This window comes from Pteropus alecto, unplaced genomic scaffold (genome assembly GCF_000325575.1).
Source record: "Pteropus alecto unplaced genomic scaffold, ASM32557v1 scaffold13, whole genome shotgun sequence".
NCBI classification, from domain to species: domain Eukaryota; kingdom Metazoa; phylum Chordata; class Mammalia; order Chiroptera; family Pteropodidae; genus Pteropus; species Pteropus alecto.
This window is the reverse complement of record NW_006434373.1, coordinates 10,866,913-10,885,125: the sequence shown is the minus strand read 5'-3', so window position 1 is coordinate 10,885,125 and position 18,213 is coordinate 10,866,913. Positions and strand designations below refer to the sequence as shown.

Here is an 18,213-nt window from a genome sequence, read left to right as displayed (position 1 = left end):
GCAGTCCATTCTTTACCAAAATCAAAAACAAACCCCCCAAAAAGGTGAGGACATCTTTGATCCTGACTCTCCTTAGATGAAAGGGCCCTCATTAGAGAGAGTGTTTCATCAGCCAGCCTTTCATAACAGCACATGTGAACACTCACTGTATGGCTCAGCGTGGCAGTCCCAGCTCCACACTTCACCCTCGGCCCCGAAGGGCAGGGAGCCGGAACAGATTACTAGAGTATCTTGCCAGAGTGAAGAGTGAAGCCAAAACTGAATAGTATTGTTCTTTTCATTGTCTTTTCCCCTGCTGCACTCTGACTCCCCCAATAGGAATTTACAGGTGCTTTGTTGACACAAAGGGAAAATACATGTGTCTCTTGAGTTTGCAGCTAAAGTTGAAACTCATTTAGCCTGTTGTTAAAATTGTGCCCCGTCTCAGGAGAAGTAAGATCAGCTGTGGCAGGGTCTCAGGCCTCTCAAGAGAAAAGTCATCATTCAAAACACAAGACTCAGGACACACATCTGTTGTCTCACACACCTGTTGAAGTGTTCCTTGCAGGGAGCAGCAGTAGTCAGGCTGTTGAGTTGGATCCTAGGCTGTTGCATAGCTACCTAATGGACTCTCTAGATGCCTCCTCACCCCTGTTTCCCCATTGCCACCCCAGCTCAATCCCTGTACCGGCAACCATGGCCCTGGCCTCCCAGCCCGAGAATGAAATGGGCGGGCAAGGCCATGGCCTCCAGAGCGCTAGCCGACCAAAGCAAGAAAGAGGAAGAAGAGGAGTGGCAGAGAGCAGCAATGCCATCGGAAACTCTTACCTCCCAAGCCAAAGGCTCTAAAATCTGAGCAAAATGATATATTTCATCTCCTGATCTTACTACCATGGAAACTGCTATAAAGTGAAGAGTGAAGATATAAAGTGAAGAGTGGTATGATATAAAGTATCTGAGCCCCCAAAACTGGTCTGGTCAGTAGGGTAAACTACAAAGAAAAAGTGAAGCAGCTATAAAACTAGCCTGGTATTTTGTTTAAATCCTGCTAAGACTGCCTGCTGCTAAGTAGCCCCAAAAGATAATATAATATACTGTTTTTATAATACTGTAGAAATGTAAGGTTGTGGCCCTTTACATGACATGGTTAGATTCAGACTCCAGAGTGCTTTTACTCGTAGTTTAAGGCATTACCAATGAATTGTTTTCCAAATATGTTATAGGAGTTATTCTGAGCCTCATAATTGTCCCTCCCTTTTATCCACGTGGTGAATGAATGTATTGCTAGTTTGTGTGTAGCAGTGGTACTGGGTTTGTTTTGTTTTGTTTTCTAGTTTTGTCATGAAACTATTGCTGATGACAGCAACCTCCGATAATATTTCTTTCCTCTGTACTATAGTGCTTATTATTAGTTCTAAGTCTAATAAGAGAACTCTCACTTAGTCCTGAATCGCATGCAACATCCTAAGTACTTTTTGTTTTGTTTCTCATGTACCTTTGTTTTGTCAACTCGGCTAAGCCCTTTCAGAGCTGTTGGATATTAGTCACTTCTCTGTGTGTCACAGCCATCTTTACCTTGCCCCAGTACAGTATGCTGCACACAGGAGACAGATGAATGAAGCCAAGCATATTCATATTCACATTGTAGTCTGCAGCTTCCCAAGAGTACATGGAAGCAGTACAGTGGACTACAGATACCTTCTTATATGGCAGGTTACCATTTGTTCTTTTACTGGCACCACCCTCAGCAATGGTTCTGTGTAGCTACTTGTTTCTGTATTAGAGGGAGATGGTGCCTCCTGTCCTTAAAGAATATATTGGCCATCTGCTTTGTTCTCTGAGCTGCTTTGCTTTACGCTGTCCCACCCCTTCCATCCCAACTTTCATTATTAACCTACCACTTAGGTCCCCATGTTAGAACTAACCACAAGGTCCTTGCTGAAGAAAATTCCGTAGAACTTAACTCAGCATTTTGCTTTACTGCGTATTTGTCTATTCATTTATTCATTCGGTGAATATTTCTTAGATACTTTCATATGCCAGGTGGCACATGAAGCTAAGTCTACAAACAAGGGCAAGATGGACAGTCTTGACCCTCGTGGAGCTCACAGCTTGCTGTGACATTCCAACTAGCCAGTGTGTAATTGAAGTGTAATGTACTAAGTAAGTGCTGCCCTTGAAGAGGTGCAGTGAGAGAGAGAGCACAGAAGAGGAGCCTCAAACCCCAGACTAGGAGGCTTAGTGAAGCTCCCAGGAAGGAGTCTAGAAGGTGAGAGGGAGTGCTGAGAACAACTGTTAAAGTGGTAAACGGGCAAGCCATAATGTGAAATTCAAATTGTATCCTAAAAGCGGTGAGGACTTGAGTAGCATCAGAGAAGAATATCTGCAATTATCTGAAAAGACTCTTAATGTACTGTGCTTTTTTTTGTTTTGTTTTTTCTAGCTATATATCTGTGTGTGGCTAGTTTTTTTTTTAATGCACTTCAAAAGCCAAAGTAACATCTAACAGAATTGAATGCAGAAGCAGATATGAAAGTCCAACTATCTTCTATTAAGTCAGACATTAAAGAGATTGGCAAATATAGAAAACAGTGACTTTCTTTTCATTAATTCTTACTCTGTTTTAGAAAGAATTGTTAGCAAGTAAAGAGTTTGTGATTGCTATTAATGAATTAATAAGTATTTTAAGATTAATAAAAAGTCAATGGAGAACTATTGAAGGGTTTTTAAGTAGAGGAGTGATATATGATATGCTTTGTATCTTAGCAACACCACTCTGAAGCCACTCCCGCCCTTACTGGTGGTCTAAAATAGGGCAGTGAGAGTGAAAGTAGAAAGAAATGGATGGATTACAAAGATATTTAGGAGTTATAATTAACAGAGCCTGGCGATCCAGCTTAGGCAGCGGATGGATGCTGATATCATTCCCGAAGACTAGGGACACAAGAAGGATATGGGATTGAAGATGAGTGTGGTTTGGGACATGTTCCACTTTAGATATCTGGAACATCTAAGCAGAAGTGTCCAGGAGACAGTTGGTTATGTGGCTCTGAGGTGCAGCACCTGGATTGAAGAAAGGGGTTTAGGAGTCTCCAGCACATGCATGGTAACTAAAGCCCTAGGAATGCATGACAGAACGTGGAAAGAGAAGAGAAATAATCCTAAACAGAGCCTTAGGGAACACCAATATTGAAAGGATGAGTAGGAGAAGGTAGCTCTGAGGGGCACCGAGAAGGCATGACCGGAGGGCTTGAAGACTAAGAAAGAGTGGTACCACAGTAGTTCAGACAAGGATTTCAAGTAGGGCTGCCAGGAGTCAGGCAGAGAACTGAGGAGGCTCCATTGGATCAAGCAAAGGATGTTATTGGTTACCTGGGAGAAAAAGGAAAAAACAATTTAATGGTTACAATACCAGACCATGAGCTTCTAGAATCCAGAGACATTGTCTTAATTCTCTCTAACATCATTGCTTAAGGAACCATTGCGTAAATTAGTAGACACTCAATAATTCTGCCAATTTTACCGTAACTGGTAAAACTGAAACAATCTGTATTTTTGCTGCCCTTGAACTCCGTGGTGGGTCAATCCCCATTGTAAACTGTTCACTAGGTATTTCCATAGTGTCTAGGTAGAATTTCCTGACCACTGTGTCATAGTCACAGATGGGCTGAGATATGGAGCCCCTCAGCCCTTGGGGCAGCTAGGAACAGCCAGAAGCTGCCAAGTGATTGCAAGCAGCTTTGGCTGTCATGTGTGTCACACAAGTATATCTTTTTCTGTCTGTGCCACGATATGAAAAATAATGGAAAACCATAATCCATAGCAGGGTTAGTAATTCATTATATAGGTGCCACCTCGCCTTCTCTTTGCCTAAAGTGGGCATCGCTAAACAATCTTATCACTCATTTCTGAAGAACCCACATCCACCTCCAGAATCTTCCCTACGTGGTTCACAGACAGCCACAGACAGTATAGTGGAGGTGGCCCTGTCTGCCTGTCTTACACTTAAAAATCCAGCGCTGATAAAGGCTTTCACATCACCAAAGATTGAGAATAAAAGCTGATTTTCTTTCCAGTGAGTATCCATTTTAAAATAAGATGAGGGTACTTATGGAAAAAATGTTTGTTCTAAACAATCACATCCACAGTGCCCACTCTGTAATTGCTCTCCATTTCGCTTTCTGATGGAACACCTCCTCGGCTGGGGAATCAGCTCAGGTTGAGCTTAGCGCTGCGCTGGCCACCTGGGAAGTACATAACAGATTTTACCCCCATCATAGCCCTTCCAGATCCTATAGTTGAGTTGGAAAGACAAGAAACAACACTGTAAGGAATAACGCAAATATTAGATAGTAATAGCTAATATATAATAAGCTCTTAGAAGTTTTTAAGCTCTGTTTTAAATGCTTGACGTGTATTAACTCATTTATTTCTCATAATATCCTTATGAGGTGAGTATAGTTATTATTCTCATCTTACAGATGAGAAAACAGGCTCAGAGATTTTTTTTAAAAAAAAACTAAGGCCTAAGGTCACACAGTAAATGGCAGAGCTGGGATTTGAACCCAGGTAGTCTAGCTCTAGAGATTGCTCTCAGTCGTTCTGCTTCCTCTACCTTTGTGTTCCTCTATCATTACTCCTTACCATTGCTTTGACCCTTGAAATAATATAGCCCCATTCTCGGTCCTCTGTCTTTGAACAGGTTGACAAAAATGCCATGTTCTCCTCTCCATTGTTGAAATCATCCTTATCCTCTAAAATTCAGCTAAGTGCCCATCCTCTCTGTGCTTTACCTCCGTGCTTTGGCTGTGGTTGGTCGGGGCCCACTCTGTCTAGCCCTACAGAAGCCACATAGCTTCTTTCTTCAATATATACCACCTTTCCTTGTTCTGATTGTTCCATTTCTGTATGTCTTACCTTCCCCCCAGGAGATCTTGAGCATCACGTGAGCAAGACTAGGCCCCCCGTGGGAACTGTGAGCCCCCAGAAAGCCACTAGAGAGCTCTTCTGCCCCAGCTTCTCAGTGTAGGCACTGTCCGGACCATGCCACTCAGAAACCTGTCAAAGCCTTTAGAGGTGGAGTTCCATGTAACTTCTGCTTGATAAAATGTTACAAACGTTTACTGCTCTCTGTTGGAAAATTAGCATTTCTTTATTTTCACAAGAAATTGTTTCATTTGAAAATCTCCTTTACCAACTAATAACAGATATTTTATAAAACGGCTGTTCAAAATGTAAGCTGTTTCCTTTTTCCTCTTTTAAATATGTGGTTATTGCTTTTGAAGAAGACAAAGTGAAGGAAATGTTTCCTGTTTGTAGAGGCTCACATTTAACCCTACATAAAGAGCAAAAGAGTGTCAAAACATCCTAGAACCTAGAGCTTCTGTAACTTTCTGCTTTTTAAGCACTTTTCTACCATCACGGGAGTAGAGAAATTGGGGTTTTGTTTTGCCTACTCTTTCACTCTCACTCTCTTTGAAGAAATAAAATGTTACAGATTCAAAGGTTCATTCCCCTTCCCACTGTCCTTAGCTGGTGTGTCATGTCTAATGTCTATTCATGTTTGCATTTTACCACATGTGTATATATCATGGTTTCTCAACCTAGACACTATGGACATTTTGGTCCCTGCCATTCTTTGTTGTAAGGTCTGTCCTGTGCGTCATAGGATGCTTAGCAGCATCCCTGACTTCCACTCATTAGATGCCAGTAGCACCACCATCCTATCCCCCACCTTCTAACCCCCCACACACAAGATAACCAAAAATGCCTCCATGCATTGCCAATATCCCCTGGAGTGGGGGGGAGGGGCAAATCACCATTGGTATATATCCATAATTTAAATAGTACACTATTGTTTTGAGTATTTTTAAAATTTACATAAATGGTATTACATATACATATTCCTGTATAACTTTCTTTGTTCATTCAACATTGTATTTTTGAGATTTGTCCATGTGCATCTAGATTCTGGCTGTTTATATAATAATCTTTTATATAATAAAACCACTTACTTGTTTCTCTACCTAGGGATGGTCAAATTTTTTTACATTTTCTTACTTAGTATTAAAAGCAGTGCTTCACAGAACATCCTCATACATGTCCCATTAGATGCTCATAGGTGCCTGGAGATGAAATTGCTGGGCCATACAGCATCCTCAGTTTTACAAGATCTTGACACATTGCTGTCCAAAATGGTCGTGCTAATTTATACACTCATCAATTGAGTTCGCATTTCCTTCAGATCATCCCCATACTTGGTATTGTTAGACTTTTTATTTTTGCCAGTCTTGTAGGTATGAAATTACTTATTGCTGTTTTAATTTACACTTTCTGCTACAAACGAGGTTGAACATCTTCTGTTTATTGACTCAGGGTTTCCTCTTCTGTAAATCGTTTATTCATATACATTATCCTCTTTCTCTTCAATCATTTATTTTTTCTCATTGATTTATAAATTTTCTTTATATATTCTAGATATTTTTAGTCAGATACATGTTGCAAACATTTTCTCTTAATCTATACTTTGTCTTACAACTTAGTTCCTTTTTTTAGTCTTACAAAAGTTTTTACTTGTAATGATTTTTAGCCATCTGCTTCTTTATGATTTTTTTCTATTTTCATTTTAGAAATCCTTTTCTATCCCAAGGACATAAAGAATATTCTCTTATTTCTTCTAAAATTTTTAACAAGTTAGCTTTCCACATTTCAATCTTTAATCTATGGAGTTTATTTTTAAATAAATTTATTTTTGTATATGGCATGCAGTAAAGATCTAATTTTATCTTTTTCCATATCTGTAGCCAGTTATTCCAGTACCGTCTGTTCTTTTCTTGCTGACTTGTAATGCCTCCTCTATCATATATACCAAGTACTCACATTTACTTTTGATTCTTTGACTTTCTAGTTTCTCTGCACCATTTGCCTATCATGTGCTAATACCATTCTACTTTAATTACTGCAGTCTAACCGTAAGTCCTAATAAGTGATAGAGAAAAACCTCCATTATACTTCTTCAAAAGATTCATGTCTACTTTTGACCCTTAACTTAAACTTGTCTAATCCACCACACACTTTTGAATTTTGAGTATATACCAATTAGGAATGGGTTTAACTCCACATGACAGAAAACACAAAATAACAAAACTTAAACAAGGTAGAAGTCTGTCTCTCATGTAAAAGAAGTACAGACATAGACAGCCTTGGACTGGTGGGGCAGCGACATTAAGTTGCTGGGCCCCAGGCTCCTTTTCTTTGGCCACTGCTTTGCCTTCACCCCAGAGCTTCCCCCTCACTGCCCAGGCTAGCTGCCTGAGCTCCAGGAAGGAGGAGGAAGTGACAAGGAAGCTTACACACCTGCATTTAAGTTCTCTTCTAGAGTCCCATACTCTCTTTCTGCTTACATACCACTGGCAGAACTGAGTCCACATAGCAGGAAGCTGAGCAATGTAGTAGCCATGTGTGACCCCAAAATATTCACATTTTTAAAAAAAGGGAATATGGATATTGAAAGTCAACCAGTGGTCTCTGCTACAGACTTGGAATTGGAAGCGCGTGGATAGATTATAGTACCAGATCTTCCCAGGCAAGAATGTGCTGATTCTTTTCACTCATTTAGATCTTCTGATAGTCTTCAATCGAGTTTACCATTTGCTACCTAGAGATCTTGCTGATCTTTTTTTTAGATTTAATTCCTAAGTATTTAATAGTTTTTGTTTCTCTTTGTAAATAGTAATTTTTTGCACTTACATTTTCTAAATGATCATAGTAGAAGAATGTTATTGATACTTTTTTATCTTGTACTCTTATTCTCATTTTCTAGGTAGACAGTAAACATGTGAATAATTTGTTTCTCCCTTTCCCTCCTTCTTCATTTTCTTTTGTATTTGGTTGGTTTTGGCCTCATTATGCTATACTTGTGTTGAATGCGAGAGGCAGTAATAGGCATTCTTGTCTCTTCATGAATCAGTACTAAGTTTTATCAAATTGTTTTCACATCGTTTGAGTGAGCATTTGGTTTTTCTCCTTTAATCTGTTAATGTGTGAGTTACATTACTATATTTTCTAAGATTCATGAGATAAATCTTAATAGAATGCAACATACCAGATGATTTTTTTAAATATTAGACTGAGTTTACTAATATTTTATTTAGAATTTTTGCATCTATACATAAATGTTGTATATATTTGTTCTATAAACTTGTTCTATAAATTTTTCTTCTCATAATGGTCTTGTCTAGTTTTGGAAGAAACATTATACTATCCTCAAAAACTTAGGTGGAGAGCTTTCCTTCTTTTTCTGTTCTCTAGAACAATTTGGATAAGATAGCAACTCATTAAAGGTTGTCCAGAAGTGTAATTGCTGGGGTAAACACAAATGTTCAGCTTTAGTAGATGCTCCTGAACGGTTTTCAAATATGATTACCAACTTCTATTTCTTCTGAAATAAGTTTTCATAAGTTATATTTTTCTAGAAAATTCTGTTGCATCAAAGTTATTGGTATGAATAATGTATTCTTATAAATTTTTAAAATCTGCATTATCACCCTTGTATTATTCCTGATTTTATCTATACATCTTTCTTTTTTCATTAAGCTTACCAGATTTATTCAATTTTTTAAAACAACGAAACTTGGGTTTTATTGATTTCCTCTATTTGTTTTCCACTTTATTAACATTTGCTTTCAACATTCTACTTATTTCTAATTTCTTTGGATTTTTACTTTCTCTAACTTCTTAAATTAAATGTACTTAACTTTAATTTGCAGCCTTCGTTTTCTTTAAGCTCAATATTTTAAAATTATATCAACTACTTAATTATATCCCACAAGCATTAATAGGTAATAGTCTCAATTTTATTAACTTTTAGATATTTTTCTAATTTCCATTATGATTTTTTTCCATTTTTTATTTTTAATTGTGTGAATTTTTACTTTGTATTAGATATAACATTGATATTGATTTCTAATCTAATCACATTGTGGTCAGAGAATATAGTCTGATTTTTATGTTTTAGTATTTGTGGATATTTTACATAGGACTTAGTGCACAGTCACTTTTTATAAATATTTTATGTATAATGGAAAAGAATGTATATTCACTAAATATTGTATGCAGATTATATGCACCCATTTAGACAAGCTGTTATTTATGATCCATAATATTATTAATTTTTGTCTGCTTGATTATCAAGATATGCTAAAAATTAAATATATACCTGGGTGTTTCCAGTTCTTTTATAGTTCTACTAATTTTTGCTTTCTATATTTTGATGCTGTTGTGTTCTGTATAAATAATATCAATGTGTCCTACTGATTTCATCCCTAATAATGCCTTTTTTGCCCTTGAGGTTTATTTATTTGACATTAATATAGCAACATCAGCTTACTTTGGTTGGTACTTTTCTGATTCTTCTTTTTCCATCTCTTTACCTCAACTTGTCTATATCTTTATATTTTAGATTTGTCTGTGTTGGGGTTGCGGGGAGGATGGGAGGGAGGGATTTCAGAGATGGGAATCTCAGCCTTTCAGCTGGTGAACTTGTCCATATATATTTATCGTGATCACTAATGTATTTTAATGTACTTCTGCCAGTATTTCTCTGGAAGAATTTTGTATAATGTGTTTATTTTTAATTTCCCTAAGTTTTTTCAAAACTTTTTTTTATAATGTATTGTTCTTTTTTTTTTTTTTTAACGTATCTTGGTCACTTCAAAAATTCTTATTTTATGGTTTTCAGGTTGTTCTAAATTTAAGTTCTTGGGGATCTAATCCTATTTATTGTACACACTGTCTCTGGCTTACGATGGGTTTCTTCCTAATGGGTTTTTGATTCTGAGTCTTCTCCTACCAGAGTTTTATCTATAAATCCCATGTAATCCCAGAGTAAGAGTGTCTCTTCAGAGTAATTTTACATTCGCTTGTGCTTGACTCCTTACATATATCCATCTCTATCCAAAAACCAATTTTTACATAATTTTTAGTGGGTCCTTGGAGCACATATGTAGTGTAAATTGAACCCCAAATTTCTCATTTCTCACTTCTCAGGCAGACCAAGATTCCTGCTTTCTCCCTGAGAAAGATCAGCTTTTTGATCTGTATTTTCTCATCCTCTCTTTCAGTGAGGGTGCTGCCATTTGAGAGTTCTGCCCGTACGTGGGTAATGCTCAAAGTCACTACCTCTTTCAGACCCAGTGTTTCATTTCCTGAACTCAAATAGGTGGTACAACCCAAGCAGTTCTGAGTTAGCAATATGTGCTCATTCTTACACCCCTGTCCTCGGCAGCTTGCTTGCTTATGCTGCAGTTTTCCAGAGCTCGTTTCTGGCACCTCAGGACCTCTGTTTCTTCCTTTTATGTTCAGCTATCCGTATGAAATATTTTTTAAATTTACCTAGCATTTTTAGATGGTTATAGTAGGAAAATTTTCAGATTGTCTTAGTCTGTAATTTTTTCTAAATTGAGAAATTTGCATTTAGCTTAAAACATGGATTTCTTTAAAAGCATCATGCAGTGCATATTTTCTTCACATGGTGGTTTTTATTATTATTATTATTAATAACATAGAATAAGCAAGAGATTACCATCAGTAATCTGAGCCACTCAAGAGGATAGTTCTGATCCTTACTTCTGAACCTCTTGTCCCTGTGTGTAAGGTTTACCTCCCAATTCTCTAGCCTGTCCCCCAATCTGGGTTTTATCTTCACCTGCAGTCTTCCTCCACTGAGCATGCTTAGAATTTACTTGAATAAAAGGAAGAGAAGTAAGAGGACCAGGAGGATAAAGAAGGGGAGAAGCATTTTGTAGAGCTGCTGAAGGAAGCTCCACGTTTCTGGTTGCCAGAGTGAATTTGCCTCCTCTCCATAGTCTTCTTTCCTGTCACACCTGGCAAAGCCCTGAGCTTCATAGTCAGTGGGGATGGGACAGGGCCAATGGGGACATGGTGGGGCTGAGCTTAGGAATATCTCTATCTTCCTCTCTGTCTTCCAGAGCCAAATTGAACAAATAGCTTTGCCAGTACCTATTGCCTTTTCTCTCTGTGCACCTACTACAGGCTACCGATTTTATCCTATCGATTGAAGGATGGTGTGATACTTTAGGATTGGGATTGCTTGCATACAGCAGATCAATGTGACATTTTATTTCTCAGTCTATAGGTGTGACTGCATTGCAAGAGAAAGCTCTCTCAAGCATTTTGATAGTTCTACCCCTTCTGTGTCTGATCATTACGTATTGATCTCTTTTTAGGGAGGAATGATCAATTGGAATCGTCTTTTCCCTCCTTTACGTCAGCGACGAAATATAAACTATCAGGATGGTCAGCGATCTGAACAGCAAGCACCCCCTCCTCTAGAGGTTTCTGAGGAACAGGTAATCAGTAACACCTGTACCCATCCTAAACCAGTGCTTCAAACTTCAAGCAGTTTTGGTGAACAAGACCTGCAAGAAATGGAACATATAAATACAAAGATTATAATAGCAGTTAAAGTGCCACCTATAGCAGTGGTAGACACTTTGGGCCTTTATTGGCTACTGTGGGTCTTATGAGTTGGAGGAAGGCATAGTTTGAAAACAAATACATTGTAATCACTTATTTAAAAATGTATAACACTTCATGTCAAAAGAAAATATTGAAAGTGGTTCCCTCCAAGAGGTGGGAGAAGAGGAGGCGGATGGATGGGGAAGGAGTGGCACTTTTCTGGGTATACTTTTTGTATGGTTTTGACTTTAGGAATCCAGTTAATTTTTACATATTCAAAAAAGCAAATTGGTAAGGACAAACGTAAAACTAAAAAGAAACAGAAATGAGTGATCCAACTGTATTTTAAATAAATAACATAATCATATGGGAGAATTAACGTCAGTAACTTTTGGACATAATATACCCTTCGTTTTAAAGAACTGCAAAGAAATCTTAAACTCTTCTAGGTTTATTTTTCATAGTGTACAGCAATTCTGAAATTGCGTTGTATGTATTGTAGATTTGAGCAAATGAGGAAGTAAGTAGATCTTACTGTTGAAGAAGGAAAACAAAAATACAGAGCAGGGAAAGGCAAGGAAGAACCCTGTGTGGTTGGATAGGAATTAGAGATGTAGCATAAACTCATAATAAGACTTAATAAGGATATGTGTATGTACATGGATCTTAGCTCTGTCAACCAAAAGGAATCAGAAGTAATGGCATTCCAGGAGCACTGAGGATCTACTTTCTAAATATTTTACCCACTAATAGAAACCAGCCTCTTTAGAGGAATGGTGGGTCCCAGGTCCAGGATAAGGAAGGCGCAAGATGAACTTAGACCACCTTATGCAAGGAATTAAGGAAGTTAAGCATAACTGAGGGGGCATGCCACAACAATATGAAGTTCACTTGAGATGGTCCCACTGGCCAAATCTGACACATTAGATTTGAGCATCAAAATAAATAAGTACAGTACTATCATATAATCCATGGAAACGAGGGGGCGGGGTTCTGTGAGTTCATACTGATATTACTAGATAAATAAATATTTATATGAATTCATACATCCACAAAGGCAAGGGAAATACTTTTCCTTTTAGTAGAATGTAAAGTAGTAAATATAGAAAGAATGATAGTTTTGGAAAATCATGGTTTTGCAACTATCAGAATAAAAACCAGTTCAGGAAAGAATCATTGTATGAAGAACAGGTTTTTTATCTAATTTCAAAGTCTCTCCCCACAAGTTACTTAATAATTACAAAAGGAAAATGGTAACTATACAGTAGAGAAATTGGACACCAGCTTAACCAAGTTACCAGAATTAACATAACCAATAATGGAACAAAGAGCATGTGGGCATGCCCTGAAAAGAATCAGTCATGTGACAATGAAAAATGCATAACTTTGCTCATAAAGGAAACACAGACAATCCCCATTTGAGAGACGTACTGTACCTGACCTGTATTCTTCAACAATGCTAATGTCACAAACTGTTCCAGATTGAAGGAGACTTAGGGAGGCATGGTAATTAATGTCATACATGATCCTGGAATGGATTCTATACTGGAAAATAATTTTTGGTGAAAGGACATTTTAGAGTCAGTCGATGAAACTGGAATTGGACTTGTATATTAATTAATCATTTTCTACTAATGTTAAATTTCTAGATTTGGTATCTATACTGACTGTGGTTAGGAAAGAATATCCTTATTCTGAGAAAATTAAATGCACACCGAAGTATTAAGGCGTAAACGGACATGTGGTTCAGGGGACGTTAAGTGTGAGAGTGTGTGTATAGACAGGTGTGAAAGCAACTGTAGTAAAATAACAGCTGGTGAGATTGGATGACGAGTAATCAAGGGTTCTTGGTATAATTATTGTAATTTTTCTGTAAGTTTGAAATTATTTCAAACTACAGTTTTAAAAAATCTATAAAAGTGAGTTTAGAGCATCGCAATAATAAGTCGTTAATTTCCTTCCATATGTGATGCTTTCTTCTCACGAAAGCAAATTAAGGTCAGCATTTCATAATTGGTCACAACACCCAGGCCCATCATCTCCTCCATCCCTGTCTCCCGAGAGTGAACAAATTCCACTTAGACCCAAGTCATCTAGTCTCCGCAGCAAAGCTATGTCCTCACTTTTCCTGGAACTCAAGATGGGCCCCTGGGCAGGGCTCCCACTGCCACCCTGGATTAGGCCACGAGAAATGCTTTTGAAAGAAACCAGTTGACTGCGCCTGATGGATTGATCCTGCCCCTTGCCCTTGTAGCCTCTCAGTTCAGACTGACCATTCCTGCAGCTCTTTAGGATGGAGCAGTGGATTGAAGAGCCATAGGTCTCTTCCATTAGAGAATTTCTAGAAAAATCTTATCCCCACAATAAGAAAGTAAAGCCCAAGAACTCGGCAGTTGTAAGGTATTTATGGTAACAGATTAAAAAGTAAGCTATCACTCTCAAATTCAGGTGAAAGGAAATAGAGTTCTGCTCTATTACTGTTTACTTCATAGAACTTTTGGGTCACATTCCTCACGGAACAGCCGTTAACCGTATGAGGTATTTAAAGGTTAAATAGTTCTTAGTTTCGGCACTTTGTAAAAAAAAAAAAAAAGATAACAGGAGAATGTGTGCTATTGAAGTCTTTAAGGTTTTATAATGAATCATTTTCCTTGATCCTCCCAGAATAACAACAGTGAGGTTAACAGGGTGTCAGTGTCAGTTGGAAACAGCATTTACTTCTTCCTTGCTGTGATATGAAAAGAAATAACTACGTGAAAGGTCATTTTTAATATATGCTTCCTTATTCACTGAGTTTCTAAATCTTGTTTTTTGTGTTCCTTGATTATCCTTGAAAATGACCATTATAGACCATCAATGCATGAAGACGCAGAGTCCTCCCTGGTATTATTTATTATGTAGACTCTTGGTAGTGCCAGAGAGACTGTAAAAGATAGAAAAGATATTGTTCTTGCCCTCAAGACATTTACAATAACAGAAATTTATAGTTAATGTATAATCTCTTGATTACTTTGTTGAGGCTAGACATTATCTAAAATAATATTTGTTAGTAATGCATTAAGATACCTCAGATTAACAAAACATTTTTATGCTTAGTTTTTCAACTAAATATGCCAAACTTTTTTTTAATACGAGTTGTGTAATATTAATGCATTAAGAAACTTAGTAATTTTCTAAACCGAGAGAAGTAGAAATGATTATTTGAGTTTTTTCTGATGTAAATAGATACTTCAGGAATTTTAGTGAGAGTTGTTTAAGATAGGAAATGTAGTTCATCTATTTTGAAAACAAAGGATATCCTAGGAAGGAATGTGTTTCCTTTAATAAATCTAGTAGTAGTCTACTACATACAGCCACCGAAGTTTTTTGCCACCTTTTGTACTTTTGCTACTGTCAAGTTTCTGGATTTTTAGTTCACAATCCACTCCTACTATTTTTCAGTGAGCAGACTGCCCCCCAACTCCTTTGCCAGTGATCACCCCTTGCAGATGTTACCCCAGCCCCTTTTTAAGAATATGCCAAAACCAAGTGCATCCAGTGACTCTTTTTAATAATCGAATATGCTCAAATATCTACTATCTTAAAAATAAGTATATGTGTGAGTGTGTGCATATGCGTGTATAAAATTCCATTTCTCTCTTTTTTTTTCTTTTAACTGGAGATTTTTATACTATACCTATACTTGAAATTAACAAATAATGAAATTTTGTCATACTGGCTTCATACTTTTTTTAAATGAAAGGGGAAAAACTTACCAAGTTTGTCTCTCGAGAGTCCTTCCCAAGCATAGAAAACGGCCTTTCGGTTTATGCTTAATGGGACACAGGTGAAATTGGACAAGGAAGTTAGACAAGACTAAATCCAAAGCTGGTACTTAACAAAAGGAAGATAAACATGGGCTGTTACAGATTTCACCTTTCTTTCTTTCATTCACATCTGTTCTGCCTTTTAGTCAGCTAACAGTTCCTAGCTGTCTTCTCTGCAGGGGTAACCACTGGGCTAGATTCTTGAAGTACAGAGATAAATAAAGCCAGTTACCTGCCCTCGAGGTGATGGCGCAGAGCCCAGAGCAGGGAGCCAGGCAAAGAGACGGCTCCTGTCAACTGTTTAGAAATGTTCCAGTGCTGCTGAAACTGAGAAAGGATAGCCAGTGCCCGAAGGGTTACGGGCAATGGCATTTGTAAAGATTTGGCATGGTGAAAACTGCATCCAATTTGGGGCAGCATAGGTGGGCAAGATTGGAATGGAGGGTGACCAGGGGCCAGGGGCACTGTCTGGGGAAGGGGCAGGACAGGCTCTGCAATGGCTTTTGGTGATGTGTGGACTTTTGCTTTATGCTATAGGCATTAAGGAACCGTGACAAGGTTTTAAAAGGAGAATTGTATCATTGAGTTTCCCCAGAAGATGGACTAGACGTGGAGGAAAAGCTGTGTCATAAGCATAACCGTGTATGTAATTTCTTCCACCCCTGCTCAGGAATCATGTTACAGATCAGGTGCTGACAAAACTCTTGCTCAGACAAGACTTGTTACCACTTGGTATGTTTATAATACGTGAGACCCATAGTGCGGCTCCCATTCATGTCCTCTGAAATATCCAGTGGATCAAGAAGCACTCAAGACACTTTCAATCTTAGCTGATAAAAAGCCAAATGTATTTAGTATGAGAGAATCTTAATCTCAGTGAGGTCTCTTCCCATCTCAGGAATCCTCCCCATATCTTCAAAATACTCACCTTATAAAAACGATTTCCTCACTAATATGTGTTTGTTTTGAAGTACATTTTGTGCTTCTGCTCTGAATTGCAGTGAGTTGGGTACTGGTCTAGCGATTTGCATGTTATGTATTTTCCCTGGCGCACAGTGAGCTCCGTGAAGCCTGGTTCCATTCCTTCCTTGTTTCCCACCTACCACAGAGCCTGACACACAGAAGGTGCCCGGCAGCGGTTAGAGCAGGACTAAATGCAAAAGTGTGGTCAGTGGATTTCTCTTCCAAAAGAACACTCGTTTTCACTTAAAAATGTGTTAGAGAGTGGTACTATGTCAGACTTTTCAATCTCTACTGCTAGTAGACTGCAAATGTTGTTTTCTAAGAAAATGCCAAAGTTAAATGTCTTAGAATAGAATATTGGGTGGCAATCAAATAATTAACCAACTTTGGGGATCCCTAATTCTGCTGGGTACTCTAGAAGATAGAAGCAAAGGAGCCCCTCCAGGCTGTGGTGAGAGCGTCCTCACTATCAAAACCTGAACCAAGCAGGAGAGCGCAAAGATACGGGGCCACTGAGCAGCCTGTAGCCAGGCAGGAACATGAAATAACCAGAAACAGTTCTCTCAGCCAACAGGTGTGATCACAGTGGTTCAGCTGTTCAAGTCAGCGAGAATGCTATGACCCTTGGGGATCTGACAGTGGCCTCGCAGCAGGTGGCGGTGGGGCAGGAGAGGCAGTGTGCCCTGATAGGTGACAGACAGTAGTTACAGTGAAGGGGAGGGAAGGGCGAGCCTTATTGCCATAGCCTCTCCTGGGATTTTCCTCCTGGCAGGGTGCACACGTGGCCCCAGAAGCTGCCTGCCACAGATGGACAACCCAGCCTGGGGCTGGGTCGAGGCCACCTTCTAGGTGGGCGTTGCTTTCTGCAAGCATCAGAATTTGGGAAGTAAAAACCAAAAAAAAAACTGTTTGTTTTTGACGCCCTTAGCTAAAGGGAAGTTAAAGAAAACCACAGTCTTATTTGAGCAAAACAAGCAGAGGAGTATTTCACTGAGAGGAATTGCTATAAATCTCACTGGAATGAATGGCCTATTTTACTTGTCTCAAAAAATGGTTGAATTGCAAGTAGAATGCTAAAGTGGGAATTCTTTTATTTTCTTAAGTAAGAGTTATCTTGAGATAGTAGGGACACGAGTCCCAATCATAGAGGATGTTTAAAGGGAAAAGAAGGAAAGGAAAACCAATACTGATTTATCTCCATCTCTATAGGTTTCTTTTCTCGTTCGGCGTGATATCTCTTTGAAAAGCATATTATGGGAAAAATATATTTTACCCGTTCTCCTCTGGAGCACTGTCAGATGATGGTGACAGTGCTCTTCTGTGGTGCTTACTCCTGTCCAAGTTCCCATACCTCAGGCTGGCCAGCTGAGAGAGACAGACTGCGGTACTCAGAGCCTCAGGTGGCCGTTGAGGGGTCCTTGATGAAGGGCAGCTGATATAGCGGAAGGTTGCTGGGGGCTGGGAACCTTGCCCAGGTGTGTGTTTCCATACCAGTTACAAGGCTAAGCTGGAATCTCAGTACCAGACTCTCTTTTCTATCCCCTAAGTCAAGTTATCTCTGATCTTTGCCTCTAAGAAGTCAAGTTTTTAGTTACAGAAAGCAGGCATTGGAGATGTTACATTTGGGTAACTTTAGTTGTTATGAATAAGTTGATGTGGGAGACAGGAAAAGCATTAACACTCTTTTTGGCGATTAACCCAACTACACCTGGTTTCTAAAAGAAGTTAGAGAAAAGGATCGATTAGGTCTTTAGACTAGAAACCAAGATAAACTCTATTCTGATATTTTGTGGCAAGAATTTTTAGACAGAAACTTTCCTGTGATGCACAGGCAAAGGAGGAAGGTACTTACTGTGCTCTGAAATAGAAAAGGAATGTTGACAGAAATGCATTTTAGAAAATTCCTTTGGGGACATTTTTAAGTTCTCCAAACAGACTTGTTTTGCGCTGATCTCGGCTTAGCAATAATCATCAGGAAACTTGGGGC

At 38.6% G+C, this 18,213-nt stretch overlaps 1 protein-coding gene across 2 annotated transcripts in view; it reads left to right on the top strand.

The window, feature by feature from the left end:
* Positions 1–18,213, top strand: part of UBAC2 (UBA domain containing 2) — a 158,988-nt gene that overhangs the window by 132,545 nt on the left and 8,230 nt on the right. For both annotated transcript variants that reach the window (XM_015587385.2, XM_006909394.3), the window contains one exon: positions 11,226–11,348. In XM_015587385.2, coding sequence (XP_015442871.1) covers positions 11,226–11,348 — 123 coding nt within the window. The remainder of the gene's footprint in view (positions 1–11,225; positions 11,349–18,213) is intronic.